The sequence below is a fragment of the Mesoplodon bidens genome (assembly GCF_964165515.1).
Source record: "Mesoplodon bidens genome assembly, chromosome: 10".
Taxonomy (NCBI): domain Eukaryota; kingdom Metazoa; phylum Chordata; class Mammalia; order Artiodactyla; family Ziphiidae; genus Mesoplodon; species Mesoplodon bidens.
In genome coordinates this window covers 49,198,342-49,220,000 of record NC_138172.1, presented here as the reverse complement: position 1 = coordinate 49,220,000, position 21,659 = coordinate 49,198,342, and the positions used below count along the sequence as shown (strand labels likewise).

Sequence of the window (21,659 nt, the reverse complement as noted above, 5' to 3'; positions counted from 1 at the left end):
TAGAGATCCTCCTCATGACTCAGTGCACAGTTCTCTATGGTGTGAATATATCATGGGGTTTATTCAATCATTCTCTATTAATGTACATCTGGTTCCCTCATTCTTAATCCTGAGTGGATAACCATCTGAGGAAAATCCATAACAAGGAAAACAAAACCAAAAACAGAAACAGAAAAAGGAACCTGGAGAATAGAGCCTATGTAGAGAAAACAAAAACTACTATATCTGCAGGGAAATTAGAAAAGTTATGTAACCATGGAAAAGAGAACAGGGTACTCCAACGAAGGAATGCTTACAGAATAAGAAAGAGCTCTTGGAAAAATCAAAGTGTGAAATCGAAATTAAAAAAAAAAAAACGAAAAACTTCATTAAGAAGGATCAGAAGATAAAGTTGAGGAAAGCTCTCAGAAATTAGAGCAAAAAAACAAAACCCCCGGGCTTCCCTGGTAGCACAGTGGTTGAGAGTCCGCCTGCCAATGCAGGGGACATGGGTTCATGCCCCGGTCCGGGAAGATCCCAGATGCCGTGGAGCGGCTGGTCCCGTGAGCCATGGCCGCCGAGCCTGTGCGTCCGGAGCCTGTGCTCCGCAATGGGAGAGGCCACAACAGTGAGAGGCCCGCATACCGCAAAAAAAAAAAAAAAGAAACAAAAAAACAAAACCCCATAAAGATGGAAAATAGAAGAGAAGTGATTTGAAAATCAGGGGACTACATCATAGAGATCAGTCCTGGAAGTCCAATATTTGAATAATAGGATTTCCTAAAAGAGAGAATAGGGGAAATGGAGGAGAAGAAATAACAAAATTATTTAAGATAATTTCCAAGAACCAAAGAGCTTGAGTTTCAAGACTGAAAGAACTCACTCAGTATACAGTGGATGGATGAATAGGCTTGCATCACAGAATATCATTGTACAACTTCAAAACATTGGGGAGAAAAAGAAGACTTTTTTAGACTTTTTAAAATTAAAAAAAAAAGGTCACATAAGATGAGTAATTGGATGTTTTCAGAATTTGCAAGAGCAGAAGTGGAAGCTAGTGGTCACTGAAGTAATAGCTTCAAAGTCCTGAAGGAAAATGATTTCCAACCTAGAATTTTATACCCAGCCAAACTATATTGAGGGTGAAGGTTTTCAGACAAGCACATTCTAAAAAAAAAATTACCCAATGATGCATAAAACTGGAAAAAAAAAACAATAACAAGAAGTAGAGTGTTATTTAGAGACACAAACACAGCCATCAAAACGATCAGCTAACAGAGGTAAAAGTGGTTGCCCTGGGAATAGATCATGTAGGAGGGGGGAATTCTCTTTTAACTGTGAGAATGAGTAATTTTGATAAAAATATAAAAATAGCAGATAAAAAATAGAGAAGAAACAATTTTTTTTTAAAAGATGACTTTTGAGAACTGTTTTAAGTTGATGTGACTGTTTTGAAGACTATGATAAAAGATACAGAGGAAAAAGTATGACTCTGAGATGTTTATGGAAACTGGTTAAAGCATCAAAGTTTAGAGGCACCTTTTAAACCATCTGCACTCACCAATCTCCTGGCTTGCCCTCCTTTATGTAAGAACCTGACTAGTCCTTCTGGAAAAAGAGACTCCTTGCAGTTGGCAAAAAAGAGAGAGAGAGAGAGAGAGAGAGAGAGAGAGACATGCTGGAAGAGGTGGCTTGGGCCTTTCCTAAATACAGAACTGGGAGATGTTGGGAAAAACACTGAAGAAAAGTTATGTCAACTTTCTAAAAAGTGAAAGGACCAGTGATGCCAGGGAAATGCCAAATAGCTCCAATGATTTGGAGACTAACAGTGTTTCCCAAATTTATTTCATGTTATAATCACCAGGGGAGCCTTTAAAAATCCTGAGGCCCATATCATACCCCATACCAATTAAATCAGATTAAGTAGGAGTAGGGGCCAGACATCAGTATTTTTTTTTCTTTTTTCTTTTTTTGGCCATGCCGGGGGACTTGCAGGATCTTAATTCCCCCACCTGGGCCCTCAGCAATGAAAGCATGGAGTCCTAATCACTGGACCACTAGAGAATTCCCCGACATCAGTATTTTTTCAGAGACCCTCAGGTGATTCCTGTGTGCAGTCAAGTTTGGGAACCACTGGGGTAGAGTGTGTGTATGAGGAGGATAAGACTGGAAGGATAGGGTAAAATTGTGAAGGGCTCAAATGCCCAGCTACTAGAGGGCAATGGAGGTGCCACTGAAAGCTTTTGAACTGGAAGTGATGCAGTGTGGTATATGGGGAGATTAATGCATAGAAGAAGTGGGAGGAGGTGAGTTCCAGAAGCACGGAGAACACTGGCTAGACTGATAGTCTAGTTCTTAAAGTCAGAGGAAGCAGCACAGAGAAGTACGCAGGCTGTGTGCGTTTGGTGTGTCCACGGGTCACAGAGTCCTCCCTGCCTCATTGGAAACTACCGTTCCTCTCTCTCAAGCTCCACGGGGCCCGTCTGGTGTGGTGGTCCCCCAGATGGGTGGGAGAACCACCAGGAGGCAGTGTCGGCCAAAGCCCGGCCCAAGAGAGGGCGGCGGACTCCGCTCTCTGATTGGGCCAGATCCCCGGCGTGGAGGAAAGTGATCCCAGTCCCAGAGAAGTTGAGGATCAAGCAGGGGCGGTGGGTAGGAGGCTGTGCAGCTTTTTGCGCCAACAACCAAAGAGGCAATGACAGCCTGAGGTCGTCCTAACTGCCCCCCAACTCCTTAGGTCGTCACTGCCCTTCCAGGAGTTTCCTTGCTATTCCCGCCTGCGGTGAGAGGTTCACTCCTCTGCCGGCGCCATGAAAAAGCCAGTGAGCTTCTAGAAGTCGGCGGCCTCGCCGGCCTCTTCCCACCCGAATCCCCAGCACCCCTACAATGGAGGGCCGAGCGCACAGTAAGTACTCCATGTGCAAGGAAAGACCCAACGGAGGCAAATAGGAAGTGGGAGCTGCTGGGCACGAGGGGCATCGACCCCTTGTCCCCCTAGCTTTTTGTTGTCGGGGACGGGAGGCCAGGGGCAGAGGCGGGCCAAGGCCGTGGGCTTACCATTTCCTCAGTCCCCCCGACAATCGCGGCGACCCAGCTAGGGCGAGAAGTCACGGTGACCGAAACCTGTCGGAGGGGGGCTGTATGCTCGCCCGGTCTCTCGTGGTGACCGGCTCGAAGCACTCGTTTTCCATAGGCGGCCGAGAGCCACCCCATTGGAGCGCTCGCCCGCAAGATGGGATACATCGAAACGCCTCTTTTGAACACACGGTGACGAAGACCCCCTCCCACCCAGCGGCGACGTGCACGTGACAGTTTTCGGGCCGTCGCAACTACGTGGGAACTTGGAATAGGTCTGCGGCTGCACACAGCCGGGCGCCGGGGTCCCTGCACCCACACCCCGCTCGTCAGGGCCCGGGGGCCGAGCCACTGCGAGCAGGGGAGCCCCCCCGCGCCGCGCCTGTCCCCCGGGAAGCGGCTCCCGAGGCGGCGGCGCCGGCCATGTGGGACCCGCGGGCAACCAGGTGCGTAGCGGCGCGGGAAGCGCGGGGGGCACCTCCGCCTTCCGGGCCCCGCGCCTCTTCCCGGAAGGAGGCGGACCCGCGCTGGGGCCGGCTACCCCCGAGGCGGCGGCCGGGCTGGCTGCCCTAGCGCTCATCCAGGTGCAGACTCGGGCCTGTTGCGCGGGATCGGGCGCGGGGCGCGGCTACGGCTTTCCAGGTGAAGGGGGACGGGGCGCGCCCTGCGACTGCGGCGGCGTGCGGCCTGCCTCGTCCCCACCCGGGCACCGAAGATGAGGCTCCCGGGCCCACCTCCCGCCTCCTTCCAGGGACCCCGGGGCCGCGAATGAAAAGACCACGGAACGCGCCCCCGGGGCACGCCTCGGGCTGGCAGGCGACTGGGAGGCGGGATTTGTGGGGAACTTGGGAGAGTGCTGGCCACTTCCCGGCCGGAGGAGGTTGGCGATTCCAGCTCCAGGCAGGCCTCTCCCCCAGCCTGCTGGATCGTGAGCTGGGCTTGCCCGAAAGGGGCTTCAAGGCCCACCGTCCTCGGCTAAACGAGTGGGGGAAGGGGATTGCAGTAGCGGCCCGGGGCTCAGAAGCAGAGTCCCCAGAAGCCCAGGCTTCTGCTTCTGAGCGTTTGCAAACGCGGGCTGGGAGCCCGGAGCCTGGGAGGCGCAGTCCGCCCCCTCGCCGCGCGCCCACTAGGAGCCCAGAGCATTTGCAGCCCGGATGAAATTGTGCCTTTCTGCAGCCCCGCTCCCAGCTGGGGGCGTTTCTGGGAGGCTGCAAGCTTTGGTGCTTCCTAGGGAAAATTTTTCGGGAGATGTGCAATTTGAAAAAAAACAAAAATTTAAAGAGGAGAGAGAATGGGGGGGCTCTGAGGCCTCTAGTCCCCAGCCCAGTTGCTTGTGGTCCAATCAGTCTATACTCGGGAAGAAAGCAGGGAGCCAAGGGCTTTTCGTTCCCAGCACCCAGGTTCTGCTCCCTGCCTGGTGCTGAGCCTCCAAGGTGGAAGACGCCTTTCTGAAGAAAGGCTGTTACCCGGATGGCTTGGTCTTTTGTAGTTCACACTGTTTTGTGCTTTATAGGAAGTACTACCTTGTAGGAGAGTCAGAAGTTTGTTTCAACTGTTTTGTAGTCAACTCTGTTTTGTAGAATTGCAGGATGGATGCTTGAGTTCTAAGTACCCTGTGCTGGCCCTTGCATCCTCCACAGGGCATGGAGGTGGGATGGGTGTGTGTGGCATTCGTCCCTAGGGTCAGATCCCTCTGCTTCAGGCCTGTGATCTTTTCAGTCTTTTCCTGATCAAGATCCACAGTAGAGAAGCACACCCACCCACATACATCTATAAGTACAAAACTGCAAGAAGAGCTTCACAGGATATTTATTCTCTCTACAGGGAGAGGCACAGTGATATTTTCTATTCTATTTTCTGTTTTTTTAAGAAAGCTAGTCATAATCCCTTAACTTGATTTGATGACTGACAAACCAATTCTAGGTGGCAAGCTTTCTTTGGGGCACCCAGAGGGGCTGAGGAGAGAGCATCAGCATTTCCCTGGGAACTAACTTTGGAAGGGATGAGCTGGTTGATGAGGAGACATGAAGGAGGCTGAGATTCAAACTTGAGTAAGGAAATTCATACTTGAGTAAGGAGAGTATTATAGGTTGTGGCTGCAAAGGCGGGCTGAAGGGTACTTCTGGTTACTCTGGCTCCATGTGTCTGGCCCCGCCAAGCTGGCCGCCTGCCAAAAGCACAGTGAGTGGGGTCTTGTGTGAGCGGTGTGAGTGCTGGGGAGGTAGGGGAGTAATGGCTTCTTGCCATTATGTCTTTTTTCTTTTCTTTTTTTTTTTTTTTTGAGGAAGAAGGAAGGAGAGTGCTGAAAGGCTGCCACAAGCTCTGGATTCATAAATTCGAAAGGGGACTCAAGTCTCTGCACAGAATTTCACAGCAGGGTCAGGAGCAGGGCTGAATATTTTATAGATGAAGAGCCTGAGGCCCATCACCTGGTAGTCATTTTAGCTAATTAGTAGTAGATCTGGGGTTAGACCAAAAAGAGACTTTGTCTTTGTGGAATTCTTAAACTTCTCTTTGCTGACCAGTCCTGTTTTCCTGAACTTGCTACCGAAGTCCCATGGCTATGCTGTGTACCCTCTTCTTATTTTATTTTTGCTTCTTGGGATGAAGATTCTGTTAGCAGCCAAAGTAGAGCCTGCAAGCCCCATGTTTGGGTGGGAAAGGTAAGTGACCCTAAGGATGTTTTTAAAAACTGAAGTGGGGTTGGGTTGTGGGCCTCTGGTCATTGTCATGGTGTGGCATTGCTTTTATTGACCTCGAGGAACAAGCTCTCCTCTGCCTTTCCAGATGAAGAAGTGGAGCTGACAAATCAGTGCCCTGCCTCTGGGTTTCCAGTCAGTGACACAGCTGACCGTGGCTCCTGGCTTTTGTATAAGTTTCCTTGAAGTGTAGCCTGAGGTTCTTAACGCCAAGAAATCTTTGTTATGAGAAATCTTTACAAGAAAGAAGACTTTGGGGGAAATGGACAGTCTCTTTAGCAAAGATGACACTTTACGTTACTGCTGAGATTGATGGTGTGGACAGTGGCAAGAGTGGGGAGAAAATTTGGGTTTAAACTTTATTTTTTTATTTTTTATTTTTGGCCGTGATACATGGCTTGTGGGGGTCTTAGTTCCCCGACCAGGGATTGAACCTGCGCCCTCAGCAGTGAAAGTGTGGTGTCCTAACCACTGGACTGGCAGGGAATTCCCTGTTTGTTTTTTAATATTTGTTTATTTATTTGGTTGTGCCAGGTCTTAGTTGCAGCACGGAGCTCCTTAGTTGGGGCATGCAAACTCTTAGTTGTGGCATGCATGTGGGATCTAGTTACCTGACCAGGGATCGAACCCGGGCCCCCTGCATTGGGAGCATGGAGTCTTAACCCCTGTACCACCAGGGGAGTCCCTCCCTGGGTTTAAACTTTTAAAAAAAGGTATTGAGCCAGGTAAGCAGACATCCTGTGAACCCCAAAATCTCACAGTGCCCAAACCAAGAGCAGTGTTCTTTCTTTGGTTAGTGAGGTTGTCCATTCTGCCTGATCAGACATTTTTCTTTGTTTCAAATTTCCTAAGTAAGCATTGCCTTGTTTCCTTGATTTTGTGGAAAATCTGGAAGTGTGAATGAGCCTTACCTCTGACCCCCTGACCCAGCTTACCTGATCTACTCCATCTTTTGCCTGGCCGTTGAACGTCAGCATCAGTGCCCACCTGCACCCCCGTGGCACATTTGTCTGAGCTTCCGTGAGCCTGGTGAGCTGGTGGGACCTCCTGTGTGTGTGTTGGAGACAAGCCACATCTGGGTTTAGCTATGTCTGTGTTTGAAGTTCCGATGACATCTAGATTGAGATATTTTTATCTTTTAAGCACTGAGTCCTCCGATCAATGGGGTCAGCACTTGGAAAGGGGGCGGGATTGCTAGGCTTAGAAAATGGTGATGACCTTTTGAAGGTGTAGGGGCAGAAAAATGTTCCCTTCTTCTATGTTCTTTGGCTGGTTCTAATAATTAAATTGACATAAGAGATTAACAGGAAAAAAACAAATTTGATTTCCTGCATATGGGAGCCCCATAAAAATATGATATTCAAAGAAGTGACCAATACAGGAAGCTTTTATACCTTTTAGGCAAAGAAACAAGACATTTGTGAAGCATTGACAAGACAAAGGGGCAAAAATGTCATGAAGAACATAGGGGTAAGACAGGAATAAAGACACAGACCTACTAGAGAATGGACTTGAAGATATGGGGAGGGGGAAGGGTAAGCTGGGACAAAGTGAGAGAGTGGCATGGACATATATACACTACCAAACGTAAGGTAGATAGCTAGTGGGAAGCAGCCGCATAGCACAGGGAGATCAGCTCGGTGCTTTGTGACCGCCTGGAGGGGTGGGATAGGGAGGGTGGGAGGGAGACGCAAAAGGGAGGGGATATGGGAACATATGTATATGTATAACTGATTAAATTTGTTATAAAGCAGAAAAAAAAATAAAGACAAAGGGGCTTGGGGTAATAAATCGGTGAAAAAGTAACAAGGTTTGTTTACACAGCCCTCTTGGCCCTAAATTCCCTGTCTCTGGTGACAAGGATGCCTTCTACCCTCCTGGTACAGGGAGGGTGCCTTTCACATGGGAAATTTATTTTCTGCTTCCAGGGGGACAAAGGAGGGTCACAGTGTCCTTTTCGCACTGGCCGTTTGTCAAGTACCTTTAATTCGAAATAATCACTATGCCAGAGGGGCATATTATTGGGTGGCATATTCAGAGGAAACCACGCCATTTTGGGGGAAACTGCACAACAACAGAAAATATAGAGAATTATGTGCTCTACTGAGCAGCTGGACTTACTGTGAAAAATACTCGGATCACAGCCTTGAACTGGGATGACCTTCATGTCCACCTGCGGCCCCTGGGGCTGTCTCCTTTGGTCACCCTCGGGCCAGCTCATCCTCTGCCATCAGAGTCCACTCCACCTGGAGGCTCCAAAATTGGTGACTTCCAAGGCTTATTGGCGTCTGGGGTCTGAACTCACTGTCCAGGTACTAAGGGTCCCCGTAATCTGGCCTCAGACTTTCTCTCTAATATACCCTTTCTTCTCCCGTCAGTATCTCACCTCTTTTTGCTTTTCTGTTTTCCAAGGCAGTTTCTCTCCTCATATACCTGAGGGCCCGTACTGGCCGATGGAGGGTGTAAACACCCAAGACCTAGGCGCTGCTAACGGGGTCAGAACAGAGGCAGTGCCAGGCAGTCCTGTGAGAAAGGGTCTGCAGACAAGCCCTCCAGGAGGGTTCCCAGATCCTGAATCCTTACCAGGACGAAGTCTGGGAGGTCAGCTTTGAGCTGTGCCCGGACTGATGGAGGGCACTTCCGGCAGGCAGATTGAGGGGCGCCAGGAGGGAGAGGGGACATTCCAGGTAAAAAGGGAAGCTTCTTATGAATAATGGTGAGCACCGTTTCCTTACATACAGACTAGAGGTAATAAGACCTTGAGAGCGTGTTTGGAGGTTCTAACTGGGGAGCGCAGCTCCTTTTAAACCCTGACTGAAAAGGGGTCCTCCTCTATGGGGGAAGGGCGTCATCGTCCACCGGGCATGCGCAGGAGGCCGTGAGGGAGGAGCCGCGGCCGCGGCAGTTGTCATTTAAGGGTACAATCTTGGCAACTACTAGTTTTGGAGACCTAATGCACAGCCTAGTGATTATAGTCAACAGTATTGTATGTAAATCTCAAAGTTGCCAGGAGACCAGATCTTAACTGTTCTCACCACAAAAAAAATTATACTGTGTGTCATATATAGGTATTAGCTAATGCTATGGTGGTAATCATATTGAAATAGATAAATATCGGGAATTCCCTGGGGGTCCAGTGGTTAGGGCTCCATGCTTTCAGTGCAGAGGGCGTGGGTTTGATCCCTGGTCCGGGAACTAAGGTCCCACAAGCTGTGAGGAGGGGCCAAAAAAAAAAGATAAATATCAAATCACAGTGTACACCTTAAACTTACAAAAGGTTATATGTCAGTTACATCTCAATAATTTTTTTTTTTTTTTTAAAGAATAGTGGTTGGGGCTTCCCTGGTGGCGCAGTGGTTGAGAGTCAGCCTGCCGATGCAGGGGACACGGGTTCGTGCCCCGGTCCGGGAGGATCCCACATGCCACGGAGCGGCTGGGCCCGTGAGCCACGGCCGCTGAGCCTGCGCGTCCGGAGCTTGTGCTCCGCAACGGGAGAGGCCACAACAGTGAGAGGCCTGCATACCGCGTACTGCAAAAAAAAAAAAGCTTTTTCGGAAAAAAAAAAAAAAAAGAATAGTGGTGAGCAAAAGGCCTTATACGCACCAATATAATAATAATAATAATAATAATAATAATAATAACAGTTGACTGTGCCAGGCTCTATATTAAGTGTATTTCATATATTATTTTATTTAATGCTCATAAAAATATTATAAGCAATCTCCATTGTACAGGTTTATCTGCACCAGAATGTAAGCTTCATGAGGGCAGCAGAGATTTGGGTCAGTCCTGCTTATTCCCATGTCCCAGCATCCAGCAGAGTGCCTGGCACACAGGAGGTGCTCAATACTTGTTGACTGGCTGAGGAAAGAGGGAGTCCAGTCATGTAGGTGATACTGTCCCTGTTTTGCACTAAGGAAACTGAGGCCCAGGGTTAAGGGAATTGGCTACCTGACACCAGGCCTGGGAGAGGCCCAGTGGAACTGGATCCCAGGTTTCTGGACTTTCTCTTCTGTGAGGAGGAGAGACACTCCTATCCTCCCCGTGGTGCTGGCTCCGGCCCTGTGACACGCTGTGCAAAGGCATGTGACAGGGAGGGAGCCAGATGAATTTGGGATCATGTGGTTACAACACGGAGAAGGCTGGAAAGGGAAGTTGAAAGGTGTGTGTGTGTGTGTGTGTGTGTGTGTGTGTGTGTGTGTAACAGCTTTGTATTTTATTTAGAAGGCTGGGAGAGTGGGTGAACCACATCTTTTCAGCCCGGCCCAAGTTCGTATTTTTTTCAAGGCCAAGTGCAAAGCCCTGTGTTTCAGGAAACTGTCAGCTGGTGTTAGAACTTGCGCTAGACCTCAGGTCCCCCCAGCACTGCTAAGGGATCTCCCTTCGAGGGGGTGCCCTTCAGGGACACCTGTAGACTCTTATTTATGGGGAGCTCCTGGGCACCTCTGGATCCTTCCCATGCCCCAGTGGATGGTGTGTCAGGCTCTCCGCTGGGTTTGTCTTGCCTTTCAGACTGAGGGGAAAGCAGGTTGCTGTGGTCTTAGGGGTGGGAGGTGGGACAGAGGCCATTAATCTGCATCTAAAGTATTACAGAGGGGCTTGGGGAGGGATGCGGAGGTGAGCGTGACTGGGCTGCTGTTATCCAACTTGAGTTCTCCTCTAAATGAGAAAGCAGCTTTGTTCATGGGCTGTCACGGGGGCGGGGTGGGGGTGGGGCTTATGCCCTTGTAGGGGCTGCTCCAACTTCACAACCATCTGTAGCTCCCAGGTGCTCTGAGGGAGAGCAGGAAGCCTACATGAAGGGATTGTGGCAGTAGCTGGGCAGCCTGGATTTAGCACAGATACTGAGTCAAGACTTACGAGCAGCCTGAGCTGGCCGATGTGTAACTTCCTCATTTATCTTGGGGCAGAGTGTGGAATGCCAGCTTTTCAGGGTCGCTTTTTTCCAGGTTTGATTTTAATTTTCAAGGCCCCCCTTCCTGTTTCCCCCAGTCCCCCTGACTGCTTGTTCACCTCATCTCTCTGGGGTATTGTGAACACAGATTTTGGTATCAGACTTGGCTTTGTGCCTTGTTTGGAGAAGTCCCCTGTCTTTTTTTTTTTTTTGTCCTTTTTAAAATAAATTTATTTATTTTATTCTTGGCTGCGTTGGGTCTTTGCTGCTGCACTCGGGCTTTCTCTAGTTGCAGCAAGCGGGGGCTACTCTTTGTTGTGGTACGCGGGCTTCAGTAGTTGTGGCTCACGGGCTCAGTAGTTGTGGTGCATGGGCCTAGTTGCTCTGCGGCATGTGGGATCGTCCTGGACCAGGGCTCGAACCCGTGTCCCCTGCATTGGCAGGTGGATTCTTAACCACTGCACCACTAGGGAAGCCCCCCCACCCCTTTTCTTTGATTAAACCTGTTTTCTGATCTGTAAAATTGGGATCATAATTATACTTCCCTCACTGGCATTGTCAGGGACATTTGATGAGAAAATGTCTGAGAAGGGCTTAGCATAGGGCCTGGCACATAGTAAGTGCTCCATGAATGTTACCTGTTATCACACAGCTGCCTGGGACTACTCTCATTCGAACTGAGCAGTACAAAATGGCCAATCTGTGACACACATGGAGGAGAAATTGTGCCCACCCCCAGCCACCAACTGGCAGGGGGGGGCCTCCTTATGGCCTTCCTCTTTGGAGGTCAAGTGATTGAGACTCCACTTCAGAGCCAGGAGTTGAGATGCATCCATCTTGGCCCTTCAGCGATATTTCTTGAGCATCTTCCAGGGACCTGGTGGTTTTAGGTACTTGGAACATCTGCCTTTCAGGGTCCAAACCATCTGCACTCTATCCAAGACTAAAATGTGCTGGAAAGCTCTTAGCTCTTCCTTCCTTGAGAATGAATTTCTTTAGTCTGAGTTTACATTCTTCCTTCTATTTATTTATTTATTTATTGGAGTTAAAATGCTCCTTCTCTTGTGAAATTATGGGGACAGCAGATGGTACACCTTTATTTATTTCTTTATAAAGATGGTACACTTAAAAAAATGTTCTGATTTGGCAAATTAAGGAGTTGGCAACCTTATTTAGATTCCCTTTGATTTCTTTTCTGTGTGTGCAAATGTTACTGTTTGTCAGTTCCAAAAGTCTACCACTGATCTACAGAATTATTCTTTGCTTTTAGCATTTCTGAATCTCTGGGACTATCATTTCACAGGTGATACGTGGCCCTGTTTGCTGACTATTGAACTTTCAACAGGTGCTTATAAATTTGGGTAAACATCTTTCTCCTTTGTTTTCCCCAAATTGCCAACAGCTTTGGCAGTTTTATTTTGGTTGGAGTCATCTGGTTGTTTCTGGTTTGTACTTTGTGTGGTTGGCTTTTGTTAAATTTGTGTCCTTCTCCGAGGGAACAATTGACATTTCTTGGCTTTCACGGAGATGGCCAGAAAGCCAAACCACCAGTGAAATCGGCTAGTTTAAATGAAGCCCCCCCAAACCTTTCTTCCTCTCCCATTTCTCCCGCTTAATCTGTTTCTGATAGGTAAAGAAAGCCAGATAATCATTTATTCAGGCAACAATGCTGAGTCCTCAGTTGCAGAAATAATAAAACTTAGTAAAACTTAGTTTCTGCCTTAAGGGTTCAGGCTACTGGGGAAAGGCAGAAAAACAGTGTCTAGCATGGAGCTTTTGAGACCTAGCACAAGGCCTGCAATATCGAGGTTATGGGGGAAATACATGTTGAAAGAATGATTAGATCCTAACTCAGAGTGTTAAGTGGTTATAAAAGCTACACACAGGGCCACAGAGGCGTTCAGAGCAGCAGTGGTGACTTCAGCTGGGGTGAGCATGGCAGTTGACAGGTTTGCAGGGATGTAGAGTGTAGGGGAGAAGGTGTCTGAGGAGAAGGGCCACAGAATGTGAAAGTCCTTTGGAACTTTCATGGAACTTGTGCTTGAGAGGAGGTGGGGGTGGAGGAGGCCTCATTCATGATCCTGGAGGCTTTTTTAACCTGGGCACAGCACATGATCTGATGGATCTGGGGACTGTCTTGCTGATGGCGATGAGGAGGCTGAGCGGGAACTGGGTGAGTGTGGAGCAGGGAGCGCTGATTACAAGGCCGATATGGTAGCAATCCAGGCTGATGGGGGCGATGTCTCTGGAGGGTGTGTGTGAACCCAGCTTGGGGACACCTGCTCTGGGACCTGCATGCCTCTTTAGGGGAGACAAAGCTGAGGGTGAGGTGGGGAAAAAGTGACTTGCTGTAGGGCACTTTGGGTGTTCATGCTTGGATGCACAAATTGATTTGGGCCCAAGTCTTTGTTATGCAAACTAGGAATGGCACACAGGATTCATCTGGGGCATGAAAGTGTGGCCACCTAGAATGAATGTTGCCAAAAGGATTCTGAGGCCTCCTCAGGCCCTGCGGGCATGAGTACTGTGACCAGAGGCATCAGGTGGGAGGGGCAGCACCCCAGATAGGGACGCTTGCCTAACGCGAAGTCGTAGAGAGGGGTGAACTAGGCAAGCCATTCTCCCTTCCTTCCTTTCTAGTGAATGAAAGAAAAAACTCCAACGACTTAGGCCAAAGATGGAAAGTTCTGAAAGGCTGCTGCTGTCTTTGGCAACTAGGGAAGGTGCAGGGCTGCTGCTGGGCCTCAGAGGCAGGGGAATGTGGACTTGTGGGCCCCCAGAAGGCCCTTCTCTCCCTCTCCTCTCTCCAGGTATAGGAACTGTCAACTTTCTCCCAGAGTGGTTTCTTCTCTGGGTTGGGGGTAAGGCCACACAGACCCCTCTGGAGTCTCCTACCCGAGCGGCCGCCACCAGAGGAACTTTTCCCGAAGTTCCAGTCCAAACCCTCCCAGGAAGGGGGACTCTCTGGCCTGGAGGTCTGGCACCCAGAGCCCAGTCGAGGCCCTGGGGCTCCCTCCACGCACTTGGGCCCATCCTTTCAAAGGAGCAATCCTGGCCCCGCCCCCACGGGCCCGCTGGGAGGCTTAAACCGCAGCCCCGCGGTGCGGAGGGCGTTGATGCCCACGCCAACACCAGGCCATGCGGGGGCTCCGGAGCGCGGCATGGAGGGGCCGGCCTAGCTGGGGCCCGTGGCCCTATGTCTTCTGGCTGCGACGCCGGTCCTGCGCACGCTGCGGGGCCACAGCCGCCGGGCGGTGGGCGCCCGAGGGGCCAGGAGGCGAACCGGGGTCCCCAGGCGGGTGTGGGCATCGTATCCGCAGTCAGCGTCCCCGAGGCCGCATTCGGGCCATGATCGCTCGGTGAAGCTGCGCCGGACAGCACGGCCGACTCCTCGCGCTCTGAGGACCTGTGCGCGCTGCAGGAGTCGGTACCTCTGCCCTCCGTGCGTGCTTCCCTGCGGGAGGGCCTGCTGGACTTAACGCCGACTGCCTCCGCGGGGTGGACTGGACGCCGATCCTGAGGACCCTCTGCCTCTGAGCTGTATCCAGAGCTTCTTCCAGCCACGGCTTGGCGCGACAGGTTGTGTCAGAAATAAAGTTTACAGAAGTCTTGTTCCTGCGATAAGAAATAAAGATGTGACCTTCCAGTTGTGTAAAGCTCATAAATGCTGTGTAAGTGCGTCGGGTGCGCTAAGGAACATGGAGCTAAATGGGCTAGTTCTGAGAGAGAGAGACTTAACTATGTTAACAAAGGTCCATCAGAATTTCCTGTGACTGTGACAGTAGAGGGTCCTTCCTCCTCAGAAATCGAAGAGGTCGATGATTCCTCAGAACGTGTTCAGGAAGAGCCAGAGAAAATCAGTTTGAAACAAGAAGCATTGCCGGTACGAAGTTATCACTTTAAAGCTATAGAGAAGATTATTTTTCAAATGGAAGCCTGATTGCAACACGGCACAGCTTGTGTGAGGGTTCTGTTTTCTCCTCCCATCTGCATTGTATCCCCTTGAATGGTTCCTTAAGCTTAGACCAAGGTGAATAGTGGACATTTGAACTCTAAGAAATAAAAATCAAAACATGTCGTTAGTAAAAAAAAAATAAATAAATAAAGGAGCAATCCCAGTAGAGAAAGATTTGGGGCCATTTTCAGATGTTGACACCGCTGATCCCTCTCACCCTTCATTCAAGGCCTTGAATCACAGATTTTTCTCAGCTGCTTAACTGGTAATTTCAGGGAACCCCTGTGAAAACCGGCAAATCCTAGGGCTATGGTTTTGCCCCCCCTCCCCTCAGGGCTATGTATATATGTTTGTGTGTATGTGTATATATATATATATATTTTTTTTTCAATTGGAGTATAGTTGATTTACAATGTTGTGTTAGTTTCTCCTGTACAGCAAAGTGAATCAGTTATACATATATATATATCCACTCCTTTTTACATTCTTTTCCCATATAGGTTATTACAGAGTGTTGGGTCGAGTTCCCTGTGCTATACAGTAGGTCCTGATTATCAATACTTATCTGTTTTAAGCCAGGACATGGAAGCAACCTAAGTGTCCATCAACAGATGAATGGATAAAGGAGATGTGGCACATATATACAATGGAATATTACTCAGCCATAAAAAGAAACGAAATTGAGTTATTTGTAGTGAGGTGGATGGACCTAGAATCTGTCATACAGAGTGAATAAGTCAGAAAGAGAAAACAAATACCATATGTGAACACGTATATATGGAATCTAAAAAAAAAAAAGGTTCTGAAGAACCTAGGGGCAGGACAGGAACAAAGACGCAGATGTAGAGAATGGACTTGAGGACACGGGGAGGGGGAAGGATAAGCTGGGACGAAGTGAGAGAGTGGCATGGACATATATACACTACCAAACGTAAAATAGATAGCTAGTGGGAAGCAGCCGCATAGCACAGGGAGATCAGCTCGGTGCTTTGTGACCACCTAGAGGGGTAGGATAGGGAGAGTGGGAGGGAGACACAAGAGGAGATATGGGGATATATGTGTACGTATAGCTGATTCACTTTGTTACACAGCAGAAACTAACACACCATTTTAAAGCAATTATGCTCCGATAAAGATGTTAAAAAATAGTTATCTATTTTATATACAGTAGTGTGTATATATCAATCTCAATCTTCCAATTTATCCCTTCCCCCCTTCCCCCCTGGTAACCACAAGATTGTTTTCTACATCTGTAGCTCTATTTCTGTTTTGCAAATAAGTTCATTTGTACTGTTTTTTTAGATTCCACATATAAGCACTATCATACGATATTTGTCCTTCTCTGTCTGACTTACTTCACTCTGTATGGCCCCAGGGCTATGTTTTTAACAAAATATTTTCTCTTTGCTGGGTAAACAAAGCAAAGGTTCTGTAAATGTTGCAGGGATCACCACGCCCCATACTGCTAACCTGAACCTTCCTGAACTGGGGGCAAGACCAGGTTCTGGTCTTGGCTTTCCTGCCCACCCACAGGCAGTGTGGCCCAGGGTGCTGGGTCGGGGCAGGAGTCAGCCCGGGTCTCACCCCTGGTGCCTACCCCAGTGTGACTGTGGTCAGGCCCCCGAATCTCTGAGCCTGGGGTTCCTTGCTCTGGAAAGTTTAGTCCAACCATCTCACTTTCTGAAATCCTTTCTCTTTATATAATTCTGGGAATATATTCAGAGAGGTGTTGTATTATGTTCCTAGGCCTGCAGGAAGTCATTGTGCAACCACAAACTGGGTGACTTGACAGAAAAGTATACTCTCCTAGTTCAGGAGCATCTTCCCCATTTTTTTCAGATCCGCTCCTCAAAGATCACCACTCTTACTCATTTCTTTTTCTTTTTTTTTTTTACGGTACGCGGGCCTCTCACTGTTGTAGCCTCTCCCGTTGCGGAGCACAGGCTCCGGACGCACTGGCTCAGCGGCCATGGCTCACGGGCCCAGCTGCTCCGCGGCATGTGGGATCCTCCCAGACCAGGGCATGAACCCATGTCCCCTGCATCGGCAGGCGGACTCTCAACCACTGTGCCACCAGGGAAGCCCAGCCTTATATTTTGAACAACTGTAGTGTTCTCCACTGAGCTGTACATTCTTTATATAAACGTCTCCACTTGTTGGACTTTTAGATTTGTATCCTTTTTGCTTTGACAAAGAATGAGGCAATTAACATCCTCATGTACTTGAACGAAATAGGTCTGTAGAATAAATTCCGAGCGGCTGTGTGAGAATTTTGTGCATTTCTGAAGACAGATGCTGCACCACTTAATCTTGCCATTTTAGCTGTATGTGAGAGTGATTCTCCACCCATAATCTTGCTACTTAGGGTGTTATTAAACTGTTTTCAGGGCTTTTTGATGTACAGAAGTTTTAAATTTTTAATGAATTCATGGCTATCACTGTATGGTTTCTGCTTTTGGTATCATTAGAATGGCCTTCTCAAATGTGAAGATTACATACAATTTTTTCATTGCATTAAAACCTTTCGAATTTATGTAATTCAAGAATCAAAAAATACAAAAAGGTTACAATGAAAAGGCGGGATTAGGTCTCCCCGCTCCCTCCTCCATCCCATACCCCAATAAAGATAAATAATTTTATTTCTGGTGCATCCTTCCAGAATTTCTTTATGCATATATAAGCAATTGCAAATATATATTCTTATTCAGCCCTCCCCTCCGTCTTTTAAAAATTTTGCACAAAATGGAACATAATGTACACACTGTTCTGCATTTGCTTTGTGCAAATATATTTTGCAGATTATCCCAGATCAGTAAATACAAAGCATCTTCTTTCTTTTTTTTTTCTTTCTTTCTTTTTAAAAACTTGTGTAATACTTCACTGTAGGGGGGAGCTACGCTATAATTTATTAAACCAGTCCTCTGTTGATGGGCATTCAATCTGGTCCCAGTCTTTTATTATTGTAAACAATTTGACAGTGAATAACATTGTACATCTACCATTTCCTGTGTGTGAAATCGGTCTGTAACATTGATTCCCAGAAGTGGAACTGCTGGGTCGAAGGCCCTATGTATGTGGCACTTGATTAGATCTGACCAAGTTTCCTCCTGGAGCGGTTGAAGATAATCTAAAGTTTGTAGCTGTGGTTTCTTTCTCTCAATGCTTTTTTTAAAAGCATTGGTATAAAAAAATGAGATATTTGCATCTAATAAAAGGCACAAATTTTAAGGGTACTGTTCAATGAGCTTTAACCAATGTATATACCTGTGTGACCACCATCCCAATCACAGTAGAGAACATTTCCATCCCCCAGAAAGTGCACTCACACCCCCTTTCCAGTCAGTCGTCCTCCCTCCTTCCCTAGGCAACCACTCTTCTGCTTTCTTAGATATGCCAGTTCTAGAGCATCAGCCAAATGGAATCACACGGTATATAGTCTTCCGAGTCTGGCTTCTCTTGCTTAACATAATGTTTTTGAGGTTCTTTACGTTGCTGTTTGTGCCAGCAGTTTCTTTTTATTGCTGTGGGTCTTTTATTTTTTAACCTTTTTTTTTAACATTTAAATTTTTTTATTTATTTTATTCATTTATATTTGGCTGCGTTGGGTCTTCGTTACCGCATGAGGGCCTTCTCTAGTTGTGGCGAGCGGGGGCTACTCTTCGTTGTGGTGTGCGGGCTTCTCATTGCGGTGGCTTCTCTTGTTGTGGAGCACAGGCTGTAGGCGCGCGGGCTTCAGTAGTTGTGGCACACGGGCTCAGTAGTTGTGGCTCATGGGCTCTAGAGCGCAGGCTCAGTAGTTGTGGTGCACGGGCTTAGTTGCTCTGTAGCATGTGGATCTTCCCAGACCAGAGCTCGAACCCGTGTCCCCTGCATTGGCAGGCGGATTCTTAACCACTGCACCACTAGGGAAGCCCCTGCCATAGTGTCTTTTTAACAGTAGCATTTTTTTCATTGACTTAAACGGATTTTGGTATATGATGTGTTCGTTTTCTACGGCTACCATATTAAATGTCCACGAACAGTGGCTGAAAATCATGCAGATTAATTACCTCACAGTCTGTAGGTGAGACATCCGGGTTTGCGCAGCAGGTTTTACAAAGCTGAAATCAAGGTATTGGCTGGCCGGGCTCTTACGGGAAGGGTCTGCCAAGAATCCTCTTCTTTTTTTAAAAATTATTTATTTATTTATTTGGTTGCACCGGGTCTTAGTTGTGGCAGGTGGGCTCCTTAGTTGCAGCACGTGGGCTCCTTAGTGTCAGCACATGGACTTCTTAGTTGCAGCTTTCTGGCTCCTTAGTTGCGGCGGCCAGGCTCCTTAGTTGCAGCTCACCGGCTCCTTAGTTGTAGCACATGGGCTCCTTAGTTGCTGCACGTGGGCTCCTTAGTTATGGCTCCAGGGCTCCTTAGTTGTGGCATGCATGTGGGATTTAGTTTCCTGACTAGGGATCAAACCCGGGCCCCATGCATTGGGAGCACAGAGTCTTATCCACTGTACCACCAGGGAACTCCCCAAGAATCCTCTTCTAAGCTCAGTCGTGTTGTAGGCAGCATCCAGTTCCTTGCAGCTATAGGACCAAGGTTCCTGTTTCCTGTCACCCAGGAGCCTCTCTCTGTTTCCAAGGCCACCTGCATTCCTCCCCACTATGCCTCCCCTCCATCTTCGAGGCATGAAGTGATGGGGCTAGTCTTTCTCGGGTTTCACATCTGCTGCTGCATCTCTCTTGCCTTCCTCTTCCCCAGCATCTTTCTGACTCCAGCCAGAGAAGGTTTTCTGCTTTAGAGGATTCATGTAATTAGATTGGGCTCACCCAATCCAGGATAATAGCCTTGTATTACAGTCTGTAATCTTGATTACATCTACAAAGGCCCTTTTGCTACACAATGCATTGACAGGTTCTGGAGATTGGGGCATGGACATCCTTGGGCGAGGGTGTGTGTGTGTGTGTGTGTGTGTGTGTGTGTGTGTCTATTATTCGGCCTATCAATTTGACTTCTTTTCCAGATATTTCACCAGTTGTGCCAACGGGTTCATTCTTTCCCTATTTTAAAAGCTACCTTTTTCACACATGGAATTCTTTTATAGTGTATGTTTATTTCTGGATATTCTGTTTTGTTCCACTGATCTGCTTGCTTTCACGTTAGTATCAAACTTTAAAAATTAGTTAAGGAAGGAGTTTGGACCTTTCCGGCCACCACTGGCTTCAATATGGCTGCCCCCAGGAAAAGGTGAGGCTAACGTGAAAGTACAGATCCTGACTCCCTCGTCGCATGGATCGTAGCTCAGAGTTCAGAAGATGGAAGGCGCAGTGTCTGAGCAAAGCGGACCTCAGCCGGAAAGGCAGTGTGGACGAGGATGTGGTAGAGCTTGTGCAGCTCCTAAATGGGCGAGAACAGTTTTTCACCACCAGTTCCTGCGCTGGCCGCATCATCCTCCTAGACCGGGATATAAATGGTTCTGAGGTTCAGAAACAAAACTGTTGCTGGTTACTGGTTACACACAAACCCTGTGTGAAAGATGATGTGATTGTAGCCCTAAAGAAAGCGAATGGCGATGCCATTTTGAAATTTGAACCACTTGTTCTTCATGTGCGGTGTCGACAGTTGCAGGATGCACAGATTCTGCATTCAGTGGCAATAGATTCTGGTTTCAGGAACTCCGGCATAACAGTGGGAAAGAGAGGAAAGACTATGTTGGCTGTCCGGAGCACACATGGCTTAGAAGTTCCATTAACCCATAAAGGAAAACTGATGGTGACAGAGGAATATATCAACTTCCTGATAAAGATAGCAAATCAAAAAATGGAGGAAAACAAGAAGAGAATTGAAAGCCTTATCACGAATAATTAAGATGATGCAAGTAATTGATGAGAGTAGGCCAGACTGCAATGGGTACTAAATGGAGCATAAAGGGGAAGAAGCTCCATGGAGGATAGTGGGACACGTGACTACCAGCAACAGGCATAAAGGAGAAACAGTCACTCAGGAACTGCACCATTTTACATTCCCACCAACAGTATACAAGGGTTTCCTTTTCTCAACATCCTTGCCAACACTTGTTGTCTTTTGTTTTTTTGATAATTGCCGTTCTGACAGGTGTGAAGTGATATCTCATTGTGGTTTTGATTTGCATTTCCCTGATGATTAGTGACATTGAGCATTATTTCATGTACCTGTCGGTTTTACAACTGCCTACAACATGCTTTGGAAAAAAAAACTATTTCTATGACCTCATATCCCAAAGAGAAAATCAAAGAGAAAAATAACTCATCATATACTCACAAGAAAAAAAGAAACCCAGAAAAAGCATGTGGCAAATATATTACTGAAGAAAATAATAAAGAACTTGACAATGATGATCATGATGATCCAGGAATCAGTGTTACTATCTTCCCTGAAGATTACTGAGATTTGGTTCTGAAGTGTCTTGGTAGAATAATGTTTCTAATAGATATTATAAAGCTGCTCTTTATAGGAGTATTTTAGTTTGTTGAGTGTATCAGCCTTTCAGAAAGACAAGATTTAATTTTTCTCTATATTTTAGGGAAACCCTTAGCTTTTAAAAATAGCTGTGTAAAATATCAATATTTGCTCTTAAATACCATCGTTTTTAGTTACACAGTCATTGCAAAAATAAAATTACGATTTTTAATGCTCTCAAAAAAAAAATTAGTTAAATTTTATAAATACATTTAAAAATGTTAGAGAAGGTTTTTCTCTTGATACTTTTCTTTTTGTTAAGAATATCTTGGCTATTCTGTCTTGTGTATTCTGAGATGAATTTGAGAATTCTTGCATTAATTTCTTTAAATATCCTGTTTTTTAATTGGAATTTTGTTGAAAATACATTAATTAATTTAGAGAGGATTTGATATTTTATAATAGTGAATTTCTCCAGACAGAATAATGTTGAGTATTAAAAGTTAAAATTCAAGACTTTTTTTGAGTAAAGTTTTATTTGTTTTTTCCATATCAGTTTTGCAATTTTAAGAGTGCTAGTGGCTATTTTATAAGGAGATTTTTTTTAAGTTTCTATGAGATTTTTATGTGTAATATATAC

The 21,659-nt window shown here is 47.0% G+C and overlaps 1 protein-coding gene across 2 annotated transcripts; it reads left to right on the top strand.

Moving 5' to 3' along the window:
* The first annotated feature begins 19,795 nt into the window (after positions 1 to 19,795).
* Positions 19,796 to 21,240, top strand: LOC308624435 (tRNA wybutosine-synthesizing protein 3 homolog). Of its 2 annotated transcripts, XM_081247640.1 has the most exons (2): positions 19,796 to 20,426; positions 20,748 to 21,240. In XM_081247640.1, the coding sequence occupies exons 1-2, from the start codon at positions 19,871 to 19,873 to the stop codon at positions 21,005 to 21,007; spliced, it is 816 nt and encodes a 271-aa protein (XP_081103766.1). In that variant the 5' UTR covers positions 19,796 to 19,870; the 3' UTR covers positions 21,008 to 21,240. The 2 variants fall into 2 exon arrangements, with proteins under 2 accessions (XP_081103766.1, XP_081103765.1); XM_081247639.1 differs by having other exon boundaries at positions 19,796 to 20,784.
* The last annotated feature ends 419 nt before the right edge of the window (positions 21,241 to 21,659 follow it).

Bases quoted from the DNA above. Each gene is read 5' to 3' on its own strand.
- LOC308624435 (XM_081247640.1), top strand. From the start codon at position 19,871: ATGGATCGTAGCTCAGAGTTCAGAAGATGGAAGGCGCAGTGTCTGAGC. The intron at 20,427-20,747 runs AAAGCCTTATCA...CCTGATGATTAG, and splicing joins GGAAAACAAGAAGAGAATTG to TGACATTGAGCATTATTTCA.